We start from the raw sequence: 20630 nt of genomic DNA on the forward strand, positions 1-20630 counted from the left end.
TATTGTCTTGTAGTGTTTAGAACAGAGACTTGCTGTTTGTAGATGCTCAAAATATGAGGTTGATTGTGTTAATTTATATATGCAATTATCTGAAGTTAAAAACTGTTTACACAGTAAAGAGCCTTGTACAACATTTTAGATGTATAAAAGTTCAAAAATGTCTAATGAGAAGATCCGTTAGGAAAAATCTTTTAGACATATGCATTCATGGAGCTATGGAACAGATCCAAATTTAAGCCTGTGCTTAGCAGATCCTTATGCTATTTCTCACCTACATATAAACTATCCTCAGAGGCCGTAAAAAGAAGGGACATCTTATCTACTAATTTAGTTTGCCTTCATGATACTCATCCAGATTATGAAGGTGTTCCTATCCAATATGAGTACACTGATTTAAAAATTTTCTGTGGGGGGGCGCCTGGGTGGCACAGCGGTTAAGCGCCTGCCTTCCGCTCAGGGCGTGATCCTGGCGTTATGGGATCGAGCCCCATATCAGGCTCCTCCGCTATGAGCCTGCTTCTTCCTCTCCCACTCCCCTTGCTGTGTTCCCTCTCTCGCTGGCTGTCTCTATCTCTGTCGAATAAATAAATAAAATCTTAAAAAAAAATAAAAAAAAATAAAAATTTTCTGTGGGGTAGTCTTTAGAGGGAATATTTTAAGATAAAAATTGATAAACCTAAAATATATTCAGCCTGAGGAGAAAAATAATCTTTATTTTTTTTCAATTCTAAATTGCTGTTACATATATGCCATTTGACTCCTCATTGTAGAAAGGAAGAAGGAATTTGTGCTGGAAAATGGAAATAATAAATGTGAGTACAGCCTTTCAGGTGAGCTATAAATTGAGAGGCAGACCCCTCCCCTCCATCTCCTCCTCTCTTTCTCTCCTTTCACACACACATACAGGCCCTATAAAAAAAAGATCAAATCCCTACTTATTTCTCAGAGGATATAGAGGTTTTAATGAAGTGTGGTGGTCATGGAGAGAAAGGACAGGGGCAGGATTTATCAGTTTAGTTCTCCTTGGGTCCCAGTCTATGAGTGTGTGGTTACAGTGGTGGGGAAGGAGCTTGTCCCAAAGATATCAGTGACATTGTTCATATAAGACAGCATTGTAATAGATCTAAGAAGCTCTTTCCTGGTCTTCTGTGCTTCATAGCTCAGGAGTAATGTAAATAGTCTTTTCTTTATGAAGAAATATTTACAGACCTCTGGAACCCTCTTGGTATTTACCAGGGCCACCTTTTCATTCAGGGGAAGAAAGCATGTTTATTTTCCAGGGTCTCTGAATAATATCTCTACCTCCAGTTTTCTAGTATCCTAGAAATCTCATATCCTGCATAAGGGATTCCTGTTATTCTATAGGTAACACCTGTAAGTATTCATTTCCTTTCATAAAAGTGAAATTCACCAACTTAATAAATTATTATTTTGAACTATAAGAGACAGAATTTAGGGGGATAATATAGTGAAGGTCAGTGAATGGGGGATTTCATTGTTTAAGATGGAAATTAAGAGGATTTAGGGATTCTTGCTCTTAAAACATCAAGGACTTTTTAGACTGGAGTGAGAATAAAAGACAAATTTATTCTTTTATGTTAAGTGTTAAAGGCTGTAAAATGAATTCAGTCATCATAATAAAATGCAATGACAGTTCTCAGGGCACCTGATTGGCTCAGTGGGTAGAGCATGTGACTCTTGATCTCAGGGTTCTGAGTCCAAGCCCCATGTTGGGTGTAAAGATTACTTTAAAAAATATTTTTAAAAACAATGACAATTCTTACGGTATTTCAAATATGTGAAATGATATGTGGGCAACAGACAAAGAAGAAAGGCTAAAATGTACAATATAGTATGCTTAAAGAATTATTGTAATTTCACTGCTTGAATCTTCAGTATTTCATACCTTTTTTAAAAAAAATTAAATTGAATTAGCCAGCATATAGTACATCATTAGTTTTCGATGTAGTATTCAATAATTCATTAGTTGCATGTAACACCCAGGACTCATCGCATCACGTGCCCTCCTTAATGCTTTGATTATCGATTGGGGTATTAAGTCAGTCTTCAGGAGCTATGTGCAGGACTTATTCCCTGTGGGTTCTGGGTAGTGTTATATCAGTTGTAGGTTCTGAGGCCTTTTATTTAGGAGAAGTGGCCGCTGGAGTTGAAGGAGTAACAGGGCCTGTGGCATTTGGTTCTGGAATGTCAGTGGGATCTTCAGCAAGCCCTTGGTCATATTCATATTCAGAGGCTGAATCATAATCTTCAGCGCCATATGGATACTCTTCAGGGTTGGTGACATCTTCAGCCACAGTGTCAGCAGTTGTATTGGTAGCAGTGGCGGCACCAGGGGGAGCAGAAGTGGTATCGGTCACAAGCAGTGAGGTGCCAAGGGTGGACATGTTCACTCCTAGAGCAGCTGTGGTGGTTTTCAGAACCTCTGCAGTGGCCACAGTGTCAGTTCCAGTGCCAGGGGCGCTGTTGGTGCTCAGTGCAGTGGCTGTGGGGCTGGTCGTGGCAGCAGTCACAGCAGTCTCTTCATTAATGGTACCACTATCGGTGGTGGAGGTGTCAATTGCAGGAGTGGTTGCCATAGCAATAGTGCCAGTTCCAGCAGTAGCTGTGTCATCTTCAAGGATGGTGGTCTCTCCTCTGGCAGTGGTGGTATCAGCAAACTGGCTGATGATTTGAGATGCAGATGTGGTGGTAGCAGGTGAGAGAGTGGTAGTAAGGGCTTTTGCATTAGCTGTAATTTGAGCTATGCTAGTAGTAATATCATTAGGACCTCCGGTGGCTATTGTGCTATCTGCAGTGATAGTAGTTGGTGCTGTGTGTGACGCAGGAGCTGCCTCTACAGAATTCTCAGATGGCTGCTTTTTTGGTTGATTTTGACAAGGCTTATGAGGTTTAGAAGTAGGAGTTTGAAGTTGAGATGGAGGAGATTTTATTAGACAAGATAGTGGTGGATGAGATTTGTGCACGGGGTGCTTGGGAGCATGTAGGAATGCTGGATCTGCTGGAGACTGGTTAACAGAATGCGAAAGTCTCATCTTCCTTGGTTCGTTTTTGGAAGCTAGACGCTGGCTTCTAGCAGAACTGCATCCTTGAGACTTGGCTGTGGACTTAGCAATTCGTTTTGAAGCAGACCTGGAGCCTGGTAAATTGTTTGGTGGAAATCTCTTGGAAGAAGCTCTCTTTGTTTCACTCTTAGAAACTTTAGACGTTGGCTGTTTAGATGTAGGAACCAGATGGCTCCTCACTGCCCCTTGGGAAGATGATGTCTGTTTAAGTGCAAGTGTAGCAGCTGGAGCCTTTTGTTTTTCTGTCTTTACAGCTGATTTTCGTGTAGTATTGGCAACTGAAGACCTTTTTCCTGTATGGTGGGAAAATGATGTCTGCTTGGGTAGAGACTGGGTAACTTTTGACTGTTTCTGCTTAGGCTTAGTAGTTTTCTTCCTTTTTATAGTAGTTTTGGTGGGAGATGGTTGTTTGGACTCAGCCTTGTCAGCTGAAATCAGTTTGTGTGCAGACTTGTGGATTAGGTTCTGTTTTATTGAAGTTGATTTTGATTGTGGCTGTTTTTGTGCAATCTTATTAGCTAAGAATTGCTTTTTGGTAGAGGTAGACTTTTTTGCTGCATCTTGGAAAGATAATGAGCGTTTGGATGTAGACTTGGAAGATTTTTCAAATTTAGATGCTAGGGATTGGTTTGGTAAAACTGATGAAGGTGATTTTGGTTGAGTCTCAGTAAGTGAAGCCTGTCTTGATGAATGCTTTGATGTCTGGGTCTGGGCCTGTCTTAGTGTAGCCTGGGCATGTGGGGACTTGGGTTTTCTGGTTTTGGAAGGTGATTTCAGCCTCAATAGCTCTTGTCTTGACTGGTCATGAGTTTTAAGACTTTCGCTTGTCTGCAAATAAAAAAGTATACAAATTAAAAAAAAAAATGTGTGGCATTGGTCACAATCAAGTCACATTGGTTGAATTTAAAAATATTCACTAGTAAAAACAAAGTAACCATTTTTAATTTTTTTCAGATTTTATTTTTATTTTTTTAAGTCTATGTTTTGGAGCAGTTTTAGGTTTATAGCAAAATTGAGTAGAAGTTACTGAGAGTTTCTGTAGACTCCCTGCCTCAACATATGCAGTCTCCCCTACTTTCAGTATCCCACACCAGAGTGGTACCTTTGTTACAGTCAGTGAACTGACTGTATGCACGTCATTATTTAAAGTCCATAGTTTACATTAGATTTCACTCTTAATGTTGTCCATTCTGTGGGTTTTGACAAATGTGTAATGGCATGTATCCGCCACTATAGTATCTTACAGAATGGTTCACTACCCTAAAAATTCTTTGTATTTTACCTGTTCATTCTTTCTAACTCCTGATAACTACTGATCTTTTTACTATTTTCATAGTTTTGCTTTTTCCAGAGTGTATTATGGTTGGAACTATACAGTATGAAGAAAGATTGGCTTCTTTCACTTAGTAATTTGCATTTAAATTTTCTCCATGTCTCTTCATGGTTTGATAGCCCCCCTTTTTTAGTAGCAAATAATATTCCATTATTTGGATGTATCACAGTGTATTCACTCATCACTGAAGGACATCTTGGTTTCTTCCAAGTTCTGGCAATTATGAATAGAACTGCTATCAACATCCATTTGCACATTTTTGTGGGGACATAAATTTCTGATTATTTTATAATCCCACTACATGAATATCTAGAAAGGGATATAATAATCAGAGTTCATGGTAAACTTTTTAAAGCAACAAAACATGCCTTATCCTGGTTACTAACACAATGATATTTTATCTAAGATTTCTTTTTGGCATATGATTGATATGAATCTCTTTATCCTTTTCTAAATGAGAAGAAAAAGTTACTTGTTGAAGATCATTGAAAACTTACCAAGAAGAATGTAGTAAGATTCAAGATGATCATAGATAAGATGAGGATCTTCATCTTTTCTTCATAGACTCTAGCAAAAAAGGAAAGGAAAGGAAAGAAAAGGAAAATAAAGGAAGAAGGAAAGAAAAGGAAAAAGAGAAGGAAAGGAGAAAGGAAAGGAGGAAAGGAAGGAAATTAAGAATAAAGACAGTCCATACTTAATTGTATAAATAGTGTAAATTACTTTAGTAAATCATGATATTAAGACTTGTCAAGGAGCAATACTATCACTAAATAATTTACTGGTTACCCAAGACCTTTCTGCATCCTTTATAAAGTTCTAATAATATGAGAGTAGTTAGAATAATTGGGGTTAACAGCATAATATTTCTTTAAATATAAAAAAAGTCCATTATTTAAGTAAAAATTATTTTTAAAAAGTTTTAGTTAAAAAATAGTAGTTGATACTTTTAGGATATTTAAGCTAATACTTCCGTAGAGACCTGGAAGCGGTGAAGCAAGCATTGAAGTTAGCACCCACTTTTTCAGCAGAGTGTCTTAGGCAGAACGAAGCATTCCTACTATAGCAGTTTTTACTTAACAAAGACAAACTTACTTTGTGATTTTTACTTAAATTTCATTTTATAAAGGTTGCTATTCGGCCATAGAACTTGAGTAATTTATAGGAATAAGCTTTGATTAAACTGCAGAGAAAGTTGAAATTCTGTCTTTTGATGGTATACAAACAGTTCCTATAGTAATTAGTATAATAATGTTAGAAACAAGTTCAGTTCGTCTAAGTCAGCAGATCGTTTCAGTGATTAGCTATTACATTTGTGTCCAAACTGTGGAAAGTCCAGAGTCTAATGAAAAATCTATGTCCCAAACTCTTTATCTGTATTAGATACCTTAGAAAAGGGTTTCTCCTCTGTGTTCTGGTCAGATTTTATCTTCTCTTAACCAAGCTGATTCCTCTCCAGTAGATGTTGTCTCCAAATGAAAACTAGCAAGCACCCTTTGCATAAATAAACTTTTCATCTCTGGATGTCCCTCCTACTTATTTCCTATTGGGGAGAGACTTAGAAAACTTTAATATCATTACTGTTGGCAAGGGTTAACACTGATTAAAAGAAAGTCAGATCTGTTGACAACTTCTGTTGTTTTCATGGATTCTTTTTGTGGAAATATGTTTCACTGATAAATTTTAGAAAAAATTATTTTATTCCTTGTAAAGTTTTTATTATTTTTACTATTACTTGAAATTATTAGTTTAAAATTCATCGTTTCTTTGGCATGAAATATTTAAAGGTTTTATTCATTAAAGTTCTGTCATAACATCCCAGTAATGGTTGTGGGTATTTTGTAATGAATGATTCAAAAGAATGACTTTTAAATTTGGAAAATAACTATGTTGATGCCAAATACTAATTTTAAAGGAATGTTTAAGAGTCTAATCTTGCCTTAAAGAGTTTCTGGGATTTTTCAGTATATTCCAATAAAATATGCACATAAAAGAATACACTTGATCATTTAAATCTGTTTTTGTCATCAGCCTGACTTTGTAGTCATGATTTCAATAATATGGACATCCGGCTACTACTCAAGTGTATCATATTAGGAGGAGAGCATGCCATCATCTCCTTCTTTTAAATAGTCTGCTAAAGTTAAGATAATACATAATGTTGATATAGCAATTTAGTTATTATTCTGTTGACATTCAGCTTTCTTTCCTTGAAAATTGAGAGTAAGTTATAAAAACATTCTCTCTTTATACTTTTATATTGCTGTGATTGGAGATAATGATTTACAGTAATTTTCTTATGAGTTTAAACTTGGTTTAACAATGTATCACTGGCTTTGGTGGTCTGATTCATGATCACTAATAAACTGTTAAGGTCAGCATTTATTTATTTATTTTTTACATTTTAGCAAGCTAAGTCTAGGTTATTTAATCCTCTTAAATGGGTATTTCAACTTCAGTCATTAACAATCCACTTATTCCTTTATTTACTTATTTGTTTAACAAATATTTATTTAGCTCCTACACTGTATCAGGCCTTACCTTGAAGACAGTGGTGGGCAGAATATAGTTCCTATGTTCATAGGGCTTATGGGCCAGCAGGAAAAGTAGATAGACAGGTGTAACAGAGTTTGATGAGTACTAAGGGGGAAAGACTGGCAAGGACAGGACGCTATGGTAGTACATTAGTGGATCATTTGATCCTGGAAGTTCAGGAAAGGTTTTCTTAAGAATGTGATATCCAAGGGGTGCCTGGGTGGCTCAGTTGGTTAAGTGTCCAACTCTTGATTTCAGCTCAGGTCATGGTCTCAGTGTCATGAAAATGAACTGCGTGTGGGTTCCGCTCTTAATGGGAAGTCTACTTGAGATTCTCTCTCTGTCCCTCCCACCACGCCCCACTCTCTCTAAATAAACAAATATTTTTAAAAAAGAATGTGATATCTAAGTCAAGGAGTCAGATTTTGATTATGTGATATGAATTATCAGAAGAATTGGAGCAGCTTCAGAAAAGTGCTGGTGGTGGGTGCTGATATAGCCAAAGCAGCCACAGAAGGTTTTGAGTCACTAGAGTGTATGGTATGCGGATGTAAGTGAGAGAGATGATGTAGAAAGGTAATAGCAAAATCATGAAAGTTGACTTTATCTTGTGGGCAATGGATATCCTTGGAAATGTTACTTAGGGAATTTAGAAATAAAGGAATGAACATTGACTGAATGCCTGGTTGATATAGGGTACCTTAATGAATAATCTGATTAAAGGTTGTATGTCTTAGTAGTAAGATAATGAAGGCTGGTGAATTGAATTGCTAGAGGTCAAAGCTAAGATCTACCACTTAGTGGTTTATGATCTTATGCAAATTACTTAATCTCTCTGAGCCTCAGTTTCCTCATTTATATATGAGCCTAATAATAGTACCTAACAGAGTACTATGTGGAATAAAATAATACCTGTAAAGTCCTTGTTACAGAGCCTAACACATAGATCAGTAAATCAAAAATGTTAATTTCCATTCTATTTATTGCTCAGGGTCACATGGTAAAGATAATTTTGAGCTAAATTTACTTTGAGTTTTATCCTGATCTAAAGCCCATAAATTTTTACTATCTTATGTCTGCCTTGCAGTTGTTTTCACATATAGAAAATGAAGAACAATAACATTATTTCAAGAGGTTATTGGTGAATATTAATATATGTAAAAGTTCTTTATATGTAAGATTTTTTTTTAATTTCAAAGTAGTTTGCTTCATATTTTATTTCATCTACCAGACTGGAAATGCTTGTATAGTAGTGTTCACATGGTTAAGAGCATGGACTTTAAAGCAAAACTGTCTGTGGGGTGCCTGGGTGGCTCAGTTGGTTAATCGTCCAATTCTTGATTTCAGCTCAGGTCACGATCTCAGGGTTGTGAGATCGAGCCCTGTGTCAATCTCTGCACTGGGTGTGGAGCCTGCTAAAGATTCTCTCTCTCCCCTGCCTTTGCCCCTGCCCCCTCCCCCCTGTTCTTGTTCTCTCTCTCTCTCTTAAAAAAATAAAGCAAAACTATCTGGGTTCAAATCCCAGCCCCACTTGGGGACAGTTATTTCATTTCTCTTGCATAACAACAGCAGCAGCAACAAAAACAACAACATGTAGTCCATGGGTACATATTAAATGAGTAAATATGTGTAAGCAAATAGAAGATTGACTGGCCTATAGTATATATGGCATAACTGTTACTAGCATATTATTATTTAATATCATTATTGTTATATGCCCCACAATAATTCTTATAGTACCTTGTACCTAGTAGGTGATAAATGTTTTTTTTTAATTAATAAAATAAATTCTCCCTCTTCCATATTTTTACTTTGTTTTTCAAGAAATTAATAGTTATTAATGGTCATAGCAAATGAAGCCCAGCCATACCATGCTCCTGACCATGCCTCTCTTCCATACTCTAGAATTTGAATGACAGAAAGGTAAAAGGCTGGTAAAAGGCTACAGATCATTCCTAATAACAGCACATCTATTGTGTTTCACCAAAAGATTAGATAGGTGACAGGTAAGTACTTTGTAAGAGTTGCGTGATTTGTATTTTCTCTGCAGGATGTGTTAAATATGGAGCAAGCACACAACCCATTTATTTACCTTGCAGTATGTGTATAAGGGAAAATACTATTTTTGGACTTTGAATGTTCACCAATGTTTGTAGACTGGAAGACCTCAATTCCAGAAACTTCCGTGTGTGTGTGTGTGTGTGTGTGTGTGTGTGTGTGTGTGTGTGTGTTTCTGTCTGTCTACATGTTTATGCTTGGACAGATGCAAGACTGTAGCTTTCAGTCTGAAGGGATCTGATAATGCCGGTCTAGGCTCCATCAGCTTCTGTAATTTTGCCATATATCTATGTATAAGGGAAAATACTATTTTTGGACTTTGAATGTTCACCAATGTTTGTAGACTGGAAGACCTCAATTCCAGAAACTTCCTTGTGTGTGTGTGTGTGTGTGTGTGTGTATGTGTGTGTGTTTCTGTCTGTCTACACGTTTATGCTTGGACAGATGTGAGACTGTAGCTTCCAGTCTGAGGGATCTGATAATGCTAGTCTAGGCTCCATCAGCTTCTGTAATTTTGCCATATATCTATGTTTGTAGTTGTGGTCATCTGTAGCCTGCCTGTGCCCAGAATTTGTTCTTGGGAATGATTTAACATTAGCAGTACATTGGAGTACTTAAATTTTGTGTTAACTCCAGAGTTTCCAGGGTTCTCAAGAGTCACTTTGTGGTCCCTTGGATTGGAATACTGTAGCTTAGTTCTCTTCTGGTTCCAGTGACTTAGTTGTAAGTTTAGATGTTCCAATGTCGTCCTGGAGAAGACCACGGATCTCTTTGAGAATTGGAAAACGTTATGAACTCTGCCCCTAGATAAACTTGTTTACTCAAACTCACACTAAATTTGCCTTGAAATTTCAAGGTTTCAAACATCATTGAGGTATATCCACAGACTCCTCAATTAAGAGATCTATTTGCAAAGGAAACAATTATCAAAACAAAGAGGCAATCCACAGAATGGGAGAAGATATTTGCAAATGAAACTACAGATAAAAGGCTGGTATCCATGATCTATAAAGAACTTCTCAAACTCAATACATGAGAAACAAATAATCAAATCAGAAAATTGGCAGAAGATATGAACAGACACTTTTCCATTGAAGACATTCAAATGGCTAATAGACACATGAAAAAAATGTTCAAAATCATTAGCCATCAGGGAAATTCAAATCAAAACCACATTGAGATACCACCTTACGCCAGTTAGAATAGCAAAAATTGTCAAGGCAAGAAACAGCAAATGTTGGAGAGTATGTGGAGAAAGGGGAACCCTCTTACACTGTTGGTGGGAATGTAAGTTGGTACAGCCACTTTGGAAAACAGTGTGGAGGTCCCTTAAAAAGTTAAAAATAGAGCTACCCTATGACCCAGCAGTTGTGCTACTAGGTATTTACCCCAAAGATACAGACGTAGTGAAGAGGAGGGCCATATGCACCCCAATGTTCATAGCAGCATTGTCCACAATAGCTAAACTGTGGAAGGAGCCGAGATGCCCTTCAACAGACGAATGATGGATAAAGAAGATGTGGTTCATATATACAATGGAATATTACTCAGCCGTCAGAAAGAACGATTACCCAACATTTGCAGCAACATGGATGGGACTGGAGGAGATTATGCTAAGTGAAATAAGTCAAGCAGAGAGAGAGACAGTTATCATATGGTTTCACTCATTTGTGGAACATAAGGAATAGCAGGGAGATTGGTAGGAGAAGGAAGGGAAGAATGAAGCAGGGGTAAATAGAAGGGGGAATGAACCACGAGAGACTATGGACTCTGGGAAACAAACTGAGGGTTTCAGAGGGGAGGGGGTGGGGGATTGGGCTAGGCCGGTGATGGGTATTAAGGAGGGCACGTATTATATGGAGCACTGGGTGTTATACACAAACAATGAATCATGGAACACTACATCAAAAACTAATGACGTACTGTGTGGTGACTAACATAACATAATAAGAAATTAAAAAAAAGAGATCCACTTGCATTCAAATGGCTTTATTGTGCAAGAAACAAAAAATTAAATGTGATATGGATGTAAAATCGGAGGGGAGAAGAGAAAGGAGCCAAATCCATCAAAATCACATTCTCTCTTGAACGAAGGTAGATGAGTGACCAAAGGAGAGTTTAGAGTAGTTATTTGGTTTCAGCAAGACCTATGAAAAATGACAACAGTTTAGGAATTTAGTTCATAGTATATTAACAGTTCTCTTGTACACTTTTATTTAGCTTTTAAATGATTTGTTTCTTATGTCTATATCCAAGGATTTTATCAAATTAAATATTTAAATATTTAAAATTTGCTTATAGTAACTAAAAATAATTGACTTCACCTAATGTTTACACCAAGATAGTGTCCTTAACATGCTTCTTTATAAGCGATATTATATATTGGTTTTAACTTAGAAATCTAGGTTCATGAATTTTGAACAATTGTAGCTATTGAAATAATGATTATTTCATTAAAAACAATCATGTAACATTTTGAATCAATAAAATATATAACTATACTACTTGCTTTCATGTTGTCTCCATTAATTTTCTCATTTTTTTTCTAAATTTTAATAAGTCCAAAATTTACCTAGCATCCTATCTTCTTTTTCCTACCGTATATCCTATTAAAGAGCAACTAAATAATAACAATTTACAGATACACTGATCCAAGGAAGCCATAGTGTTTTCTGTTCTTCTGTATATTAGACAGTCCATATAGAAATAGATAGCATAGTAATTACACTTTACTATCTGAAACCAGACAAGTTTGGTTTGGTTCCCGTTTTGAACTTCTGAGCTGTGGTAATTTTTAAGATCCATGGGCCTGTTGTTTTTCTTTTGTGAATTGAAGATAGTAATATAATGTATTCCATATGGTTGCTATAGGAATAATCTGAGATAACTGTATTAAATTTTTATCATTTCGTAAGGACAGTGTATTGTTCAAAAGTAAATTTTAGCACTTACTGATTTTATTTTTTCTAGTACAGTCTGTGGACTGATCAATTTTACAATCTTTTCACAATATGCATTGTCACTTGAGCCTTATAGAAATCAAAATTAAGAGAAAATGAAAGTTCAGAAAGAGTAGGGACTTGCCTAAAGTCACAAGATGGAAGAAACAGCCCCCTCTGGTCTAACACTGTTCCACTTGTATCACAGGTCACTGTGTTGTATTGCAGATTAGATAATATATAGACAGTGTGAGGCACTGAAAATATTTATTGCAAAGAAACTCAGAACTTTGTAACTTTCTTTTATTGATCTTTCCCTTTAATTTATTTCCATAAGTTTCAAGTTATGTTAGACTCTGCCATTATTTATTGATCCAAATAATAAATGGAAATGTTGGTATCACATTTAAGTTTCTGAAAGTATTTTTAAAAAAATTCTGAAAGTATTCTTTTAGTATGTATGTGCTTTTTAAATTAAGAATTACAATTCTTGCATGGGTTCATCTTAGAATATAAGAAATTTTGAATATTTAAACTTCATGGATCCTTTCAGAAATGATGTCTGGAATAAAGAAATGCATGGGAAATATATTTCCTTTTGCTCGATTCAGGGCAAAATTAGAGTTCAAGAACATGGTCAAGTGTTTAAAATGTATTTAAACTCATTTTATATAAATATTCTCAGAAAATTTATCTTTGAGATAAGAAAAATCACAAGTTTAACATAGTATTTCACTCTACCATCTGTGTGTATGACTAGGAATGAAATAAAACTAATAGATTCTAGGGGGCGCCTGGGTGGCACAGCGGTTAAGCATCTGCCTTCGGCTCAGGGCGTGATCCTGGCGTTCTGGGATCGAGCCCCACATCAGGCTCCTCGGCTATGAGCCTGCTTCTTCCTCTCCCACTCCCCCTGCTTGTGTTCCCTCTCTCGCTGGCTGTCTCTATCTCTGTCGAATAAATAAATAAAATCTTTAAAATAAAAAAATAAAAAAATAAAACTAATAGATTCTAGGAGTGTTCCAGTTGTTGAAATAAGGTTTGATAATAACATCTCCAATTTTTTTGCATTTTGTAAAATAAGATATTTCATTTCTTATTGGAACAGACTCTAGTATATCAATGCCATGGCACCATCAAATTAAAATTATAATGAACCCGTTTTGCCTGCTCCTATAACAGGCCTATCTATTATATTAGCTTAGGTATTATGATTGTACCAATAAATCCATGAATCTTATCTGTACTATTTATTTTTGTCTTTTGCTCATTTACCTGTGTTGTCTTCTTTGATGTTTCCTCAGAGTTTTTAAACCACAGGTGAAGTAACTGGAACTGCGGTAGTCTCAGGTGTGCTTGTGATAATGAATTCTGAGAGAGCATCTGAAGTGACTACAGTGTTCGGTGATTCAGTGGTAGGAATAAATGTAGGCTCAGCAGTAGCAGCGGTATTGATGGTAGGGGTGCCTGTCTTATCCTGAATTTTTTTGGGGGGAATGGCAATAAATGATGGATGTAGGTGCGGGCGATGTACCACGGTGGGTGGGTAGGCATTTGGCAGGACTTGCCATTGAGGAATTTGGGCATATGGCCTAACTGCAACTGGTTTTGCATAATATGGATAAGGCACATATTGATGATTAATTGGTACAGCTGGTCTATGTGGGTAGTAAGCGGGTTCATAGTGAGGATAGTTATTTAGCACATAATGAAATGGGATATACTTGGCAGTTTTCTGATTGGGCAGTCTTTCATCATTCTCACGGCACTGTAAAAAGAATACGTTATGCAGATGGTATTATTGTAGGCTAGAATGTAGAGATATTTTAAATCAGAACTTTTTGAAGTATATATTTTAGTGTTTGACATTGAATAACTACAATATTGGAAGTAGTGAACTCAGCAACCATATTCTTTTATAAGATACAGACTTGTACACTTCCCTTCTACTTTTGATTTTCAACAAATATTAAAAATAATGTTAGTTTCAAACAAATTAGATGAGGTAACCCATAATGTAAAACCACGTTGCCTAGGTCTTGGCATATATGAAAAGTGCTCAGTAAATGTGGGGCATTATAATAAGTACAATAGCTAGAAAAATCTCATACAGAGCTTTGACGCACTGTGCACAACATAGCACACACACACAGGAATATATGTGCATAAACATATTTTCATATGTGTGTGTGTATATGTATTCTTAGCACATATTTGTAAATGTTTATAAATTTTATTTATCTAGAGACTAGGCTGAGGGCACATTTATTTTTTTTCCCAAACTAATTATAGCAGAATACTAAAATAATGTGATGTGGGAGGATTCCTGGATTTAACTTTGGATTCTTTTCAGCTTCATTTTATTCATTAAAGATCAGTTAGGGAATTTTCCATTTTTATTTGTCTCTGTTGGTTATGTGCATTTATAAAAATATGTCATTAGACCTTTCCATAACAGTAAAACAAGTCAACAAAATTACACTGCAAAGCAAGTATTTCTCATGAAAGGAGACATTTTTAAATGTGTTCATTCAAACATATTTGGGGAACAAAAAGGAAGTCAGTGCAAATGTATGAGAAATATTCAAAGATGGGTCAGAGAGTGATCTTTCCCCAAGTCTTCAGTCAGGAGAGATATTAAACCTTACATTTGTTTTCCTTTATTCCCAATATTAAACTCTGAGACAGTTTTCTCATGCTGCAAAAATACATAAAAACCAAAACACATGACTTGGGTTATGAAAAGAATCCAAGATTTTCAGATGAATATTGAGGTTGATTCATATGATTGGTTGCTAAAGTGGTATTTTTTTCAAAGATTATTAGATTATTTTATGGGGTTTATTTATTAATTTTTAGACAGAAGGCATTTAATTATCATTGAACTTTGCTTAATATTATACTTTAGAGTTCATGTTTCTACTAGAAATAATTAAAGTAAACTTACAGTTGGTTGTTCCTGATTTTGCACCTCTGCACCCTGCTGAGGTTCACAGAAATAAGAAATAAGTTAAAAAAAAAGATGGGCAGAGTCCAGATTTTTTTTGTGTTTTTAAAAATCTGTTGTACTAAAGACAAAACATGGTTTCTTTGTTTTTATTTTAATATTGTAAAATATTGTAAAGCATTCTCCATGGTTATTTAATATATAAAGCCTGTGGTGAACCACTCAAGAAATGACAGCAATAAACTAATTAAAATCTTTAAAATCACCACTGGGGAGAAGAAGAATTTAAGGTTGAATATAATATGATCATCTGACTCCTATGCCAACAAGTATACATAATATTTGCTTAAATGAAAAATATGAATAATCTATATTCAGTTTGTATTGAATGTACATAAATTAGGTTTTAGGGGGGTTTGTTTGTTTTTTGAATGTACATTGTTAAAAATAAGAGGAGCATTGAGTATATTTTTTTTCTGCTCTCCTACTAAGATGATATGTGAGGTTTATCTAGATTGAAAAAAATTGTTTTTCACATAACATTAGTATATAAGTAATATATACTATAATACAATAAGTAATATACATAAATATACATAAAATACATAAATACTATACATAAATAATATACATAAATAATAGGTTTTTTAAAAATCAACTTTCATTTGTTTTTACAATACTTTTCTTCTGGATTGCAACATGTATAGGGAATCAGGAGTGAGAAAACAATTTCCGTAAGCATACATATAGAGCTTTAAAAACTCAAAAAGGTTTTATAAACTTTTGAGATGAGGTCATAATGATGTGGGAAACAAAAGCAAAAAAAAATTATTAAATTTCCTTACTACTTACAGCCCATTGACAAGTCCTTGAAACAGCAGAATGACATTCCTCTAGGGACTCAATGCCTTAATGTTGACACTTTGCTAAGGGCAAAAGGCAATCTTAGCCTGACCCCCAGGATCCTGTAAGTCTACTTTAACATATAAAAATTCTTTTGGAAACTTCCTTTATTTTTACCTGCAAAGTTACATGTTGGCAATCATCCCCCTAGCATATGACCCACCGATATACATATGAAGGGTCCCATGACTAAGATTTTATTAGATGGTAATAAATGACCTTTTCCCAACAATAGCTAGCCCCCTCAAGGTCCTGGAAACCTTGCTTCCAAAATTCCTTAGAGACTTAGGCTATCCCTAACCCCCTCCCAACTTGAAAGTATATAATGGGCCACTCCTCATGACCCCAGTGCAGCTCTTTCTGCCCACAGGTCCTGCCCCTGTGCTTCAATAAAACCATCTTTTTGCACCAAAGACGTCTCAAGAATTCTTTCTTGGCTGTCAGCTTCAAACCCTAATGTCTTTACTACATCAATAACATTAAATACGTGATAGATCTAGTTTAGGACTTTTACACATACCCTTTGGGTATAAAAAGACTCTAGAAACCTTTTGGAAGATGTAGGTACAGAAAATCAGAAATTTGATAAAATAATAAAATTCAGTGTATGTTGAGATAGAGATTTCTTTGCTCTAAATGTATTATATTACTATTTTTAAATTTAAAAAGTAATAGAAATATTCTAGAAAGTTTGCCCACACTCAAAAATTTTGACAATCTAGACATCTTCATATAATGTCAATTTGTACATATCTTCTTGGTATATGTTCATTTTAGTACATATCTTGTATCTTGCTTTTTTTCCAATAAGCATGACTCATATTTTTCAATTTATCTCATAGTTTTTATACATGAATATTTATAGTTGAAAGTGAATGATTAATGATTATGTCATGAAATGTTTATTCTTTATTGCTAACCATTAAGCTTCTTTCAAAAAGCTGTTTTATTATAGATAGATGAATAACATCTGTCATATACCAGTGTCCTTTTTAATACTTTTCATAGATTTCTTAAGATAGTTTTTTAAAAATGTGACTTTTGGGGGGACAAAAATTATTTGCTAGAAATTATCAGATTGCTGTACAGAAAAGTTTTGCCAACTTATAACCCACCAATAGGCTATATAAGAGTGTGCAACTCATCACATAATTGTTAGTAATAAATATTATCCTGACTATATTTAGAGAGAAGAGATAAATTAACACATAAAAGATACTATCACAAAATATGTATAATTTTGACTACTCATAAGATTGAATGTTAAAATCTGTAAACTTTCATTCTTTCTTTTGAGTTATTTGTTCATGTCTCTGGGGCTTGAAGCCTTTGTGAAAATGGGAAGGAGTGTTTGGGAGCTAGAGCACGCTCAAATTGAGGTTGCCATAGAGCAGGCAGTTGTGGATCATGTGATATTGCCATTTATAATAAGAAATACATATTTCATCTTCATTCTAGTTTCTGAGACTGTTTTGCTCCTAAAACCCTTGTAATTTCCTAAGTGATGGGAGTGTGTTGGGGAAGAAGGTATCTTTTATTATGTTAATGAAGTGACATTTGGACCCCACCTAAGGATGGGGGCTGGTAGCCAGAGAAACAAACCACTTCATTTGATGGTTGGGACTTTGAGTCCCACCCTCTGATTCTTCCGGGACAGGAAAGGGACTGGAGGTTGAATCAGTTGCCAGTGGCTGGTAAGTCATCCCTACGTAATGAAGCCTCCATAAAAGCCCAAAAGGATGAATTGGAAGAGCTTCCGGGTTGGTGAGCACATGGATATTCGGGGAGAGTGACTTTTCTGGAGAGGGCATGGGAGCTCTGCACCTCTTCCCACATACTTTACCCTATGCATCTCTTCCATCTGACTGTTCCTGCATTATATCCTCTTATGATAAACTGGTAATCTAGTAAGTAAAACATTTGCTGAGTTCTGTAAGCTACTCCAGCTAATTAACCCAAGGAGGAGGTTGTGGAAACTTCCCATCTATAGACAGTCTTCAGAACTACAGGTAACAGCCTGGGCTTGCAACTAGTGTCTGAAGTGAGAGGTGGTGTAGGTCTGAACCCTTAACCAGTGGAATTTGATACTATCTCTGGGAAGATAGTGTCAGAATTCAGTTGAATTCTTCAACACTCGTGTCCAAAAATTACTTGGTGTTCCCCCCCAGCACATATTGGAATTGTGTCTAGGAACCTAAAATAATAATTTCTTATTTAAATTTTAACCCCTGGCCCTCAAAGAGAAAACCCAAGTTTGAAATGTGCTGGTGGCCACAATAAAATGGCATTTCAAAGAATAAATAAAATAAAATAAAATAAATGTGAAAGTCATAATAATTCAAATTTTAAAAAAGTTTAACTCTAAGAATTTACCTAATAGAATTACTTAATAGATATTAACTTAAAAGCAAGTCTAATTTAGTAATAAATGAATTATGAAACAAGGGATAGGGCCTTCCAAAATTTAAGAGATGGTCATATAGCATCTTCTGTTTGTCTTCTTGCTCTTACTCTTGGCAAATAAGTGCCTGGGATCCCTGAATGAACATGAAAATGAAACAGAGCAACAATGAAAGCAAGTAAAAAAAAAAAAAAAAATCAACAGAGAAAGGCCAAACCTTTTCTTTTGGTCCAATAGCTTTAACATACAGCATGTAATTCAAGAAAATACCTGAAAACCATAGAATTGTTTATGGATGCTATCCCTGGGGAGAAATCAGTTGACATTAATTGGAAGAGCATAACAAAAGACACAATGATATTTGAATGTTAAAGGCAGATGTGTCAAAGTCTTTGATACTGGTGGAAAATCTTTAACCAAGCTCCTAATGTTTTAAGGATTTAGTCCCTAAAGAAATTGGATCTATGTAAATAGGAATTTAATTAAAGGAATTTCTGATCCTCAACTATGATTTATATATTTATTCTTTAGGAATTATTTTTAGAGTATTTTATAACTTAAAAATATTTCCACTGTTGTTTTTTTCCCCCAAAATGTATTTTCTATATAGTATGAGAATTTTAAGGGTTTTTCATACATAATAAAGTTTGATTTCTTAATTCCTGAGAGCCAAAAACATTTACAGGAGAACATGACTTTAGTTTTGTAATATAAAATAAATAAGAAATAAGTTGTTTTTAAAAATATAGCTAGTATGCAGTTATTTTGTTCTATGAAGTCTAACTGCACTTAGAAATTAGCATAATTAGAACTTTTAAATAAAATTTTCTTAAAGTCTTACTACAAATTGATTAGATGAAATTGACTTACCAAAAATGGCAAGGCTAATGCAACAATATTCACAACCAGGAAAAAACTCTTCATCATTGCACCTAAAAATAAAAATTAAAATTAAATTAATAGGATCTTTTATAATTTAGAAGTGATTTGGAACACTTTTTGTTTGGGTTTTTTTGCTGTAAGGGAAAAATAGCTAGATTTATGGGTAGATTTTGCCAATGTGGAAAATCTATTTTATCATAAGCTTTAGAAAAGCCAAATTTGAGATTATCAGGGATACAAGGGATACTAGCATCAGTTTTAGGAAGAGAGTTACAACATACACAAATCAGTGTAAGAGGAAAGAAAGTGGAAAATGCCATAAGTGGTTTTCTGCAGATAGGTGTCAGTTAAGAGAATCATCAAATTCTTTGTGTAGGAGATGGCATAGAGATGGGATTTGTCCATAGAGAGATAAATAGGGACAAAAACTTCCCAAATAGAGGAGAGAAGAGAAAGGAGAGGAGAGAGAGCAGAGGAGAGAGAAGAGAGGAGAGACAGGAGAGGACAGAAGAGAGAGGAGAGGACAGGGGAGAGAGGAGAGGAGGAAGAGAAAAGGAGAGGGGAGGAGAGAGAGAAGAAAGCCTTGGGGATATCCACGGACATTTTGAACGGAGTAGTGTTTTATTAGAAGTGAAAGATAAAGTTGAAAGTTTAGGGGAGCGAAAGGAGAGGCCTTGAATGCCAGTTGAAAGAGTTGGGCATGGTTTTGTAAATAGCAGAAGCAGTTGAGTGGTTTTAGAATCGAGAGCATTGTGACTATACATTCCTTTGGAGGACTGCGTTCTAGCCCAGTCCCTATCTCTGCTTGTTTAACTTTGGCCAAGTAATTTCCCTTGCCTGGACCTTCTTTTTCTAACCTATAAAATGAAAGTTTAACTAAGTGATTTCTAAAATTCTGTAATTCCATGATCGATCTAATGGGATCATGTAAGATGGAGGGAAGGGGGTGGATCTTGAAACTACATTCTTTATAATATACTTCTGTAGTAATCATAAATGATATTATTGATTGTTTTCATAAGAAATATAGATATGACAATTACAGTGGCTTTGAATATATAAAAAAAATTAGCCTTATCCTTATGAAGGAATATAGGGTTGTCACACCTGCTTATTTGACTCTTTTTTTAATAAATTACCTTTTTAGAAAGATTCATATAACACTTCAAACTTTTAATATTTAAACACATATTGTATTTGTGAAGCAAGTACTAACTACATCTTGTTATAGCTCCTGTTATTGCCATACTTGTAATAGACTTCAGAGTTTTACAAAAGAGAGTTACAGCCCAGGCTTGGAAAGGGGAAACACATCAAACTCTATTTGCCTCCATTCCCAGGTAATAATGATTAAGAAGGCTGTCTACTAAACTGACTTCAAAACTGTTGATGGGATATCAGTGGATAGAAAAGAATTCATATGGAATCAAATCTGTACAACCAACAGCAAACTCAAATTTCATTGAGAGGGATGGGGTTCCTTATTAATTCTTTACTTGCCAGTTAACTTTTTTATTGAAATATATTTGACATAACACTATCAATTTAAGGT

General features: G+C 35.2%; 2 protein-coding genes and 1 long non-coding RNA gene across 4 annotated transcripts in view; 1 reads left to right on the forward strand and 2 right to left on the reverse strand.

Moving 5' to 3' along the window:
* Positions 1 to 20630, forward strand: part of LOC148109549 (uncharacterized) — a 141038-nt gene that overhangs the window by 76792 nt on the left and 43616 nt on the right. The gene's annotated exons all lie outside the window — the stretch shown is intronic.
* Positions 2142 to 4967, reverse strand: LOC148109550 (uncharacterized). The gene is made up of 2 exons (XM_087864392.1): positions 4914 to 4967; positions 2142 to 3911 (listed from the first exon to the last, which is right to left on the reverse strand). Exons 1-2 carry the CDS (start codon positions 4965 to 4967, stop codon positions 2142 to 2144), a joined length of 1824 nt encoding a protein of 607 aa, XP_087720518.1.
* On the reverse strand, positions 13241 to 19123 carry CSN3 (casein kappa). The gene is made up of 3 exons (XM_045789150.2): positions 19067 to 19123; positions 14893 to 14925; positions 13241 to 13713 (listed from the first exon to the last, which is right to left on the reverse strand). The coding sequence occupies exons 1-3, from the start codon at positions 19121 to 19123 to the stop codon at positions 13255 to 13257; spliced, it is 549 nt and encodes a 182-aa protein (XP_045645106.2). The 3' UTR covers positions 13241 to 13254.

The sequence above is a fragment of the Ursus americanus genome, chromosome 8 (assembly GCF_024610735.1).
Source record: "Ursus americanus isolate L20-20 chromosome 8, mUrsAme1.1.p, whole genome shotgun sequence".
NCBI classification, from domain to species: Eukaryota; Metazoa; Chordata; class Mammalia; order Carnivora; family Ursidae; genus Ursus; species Ursus americanus.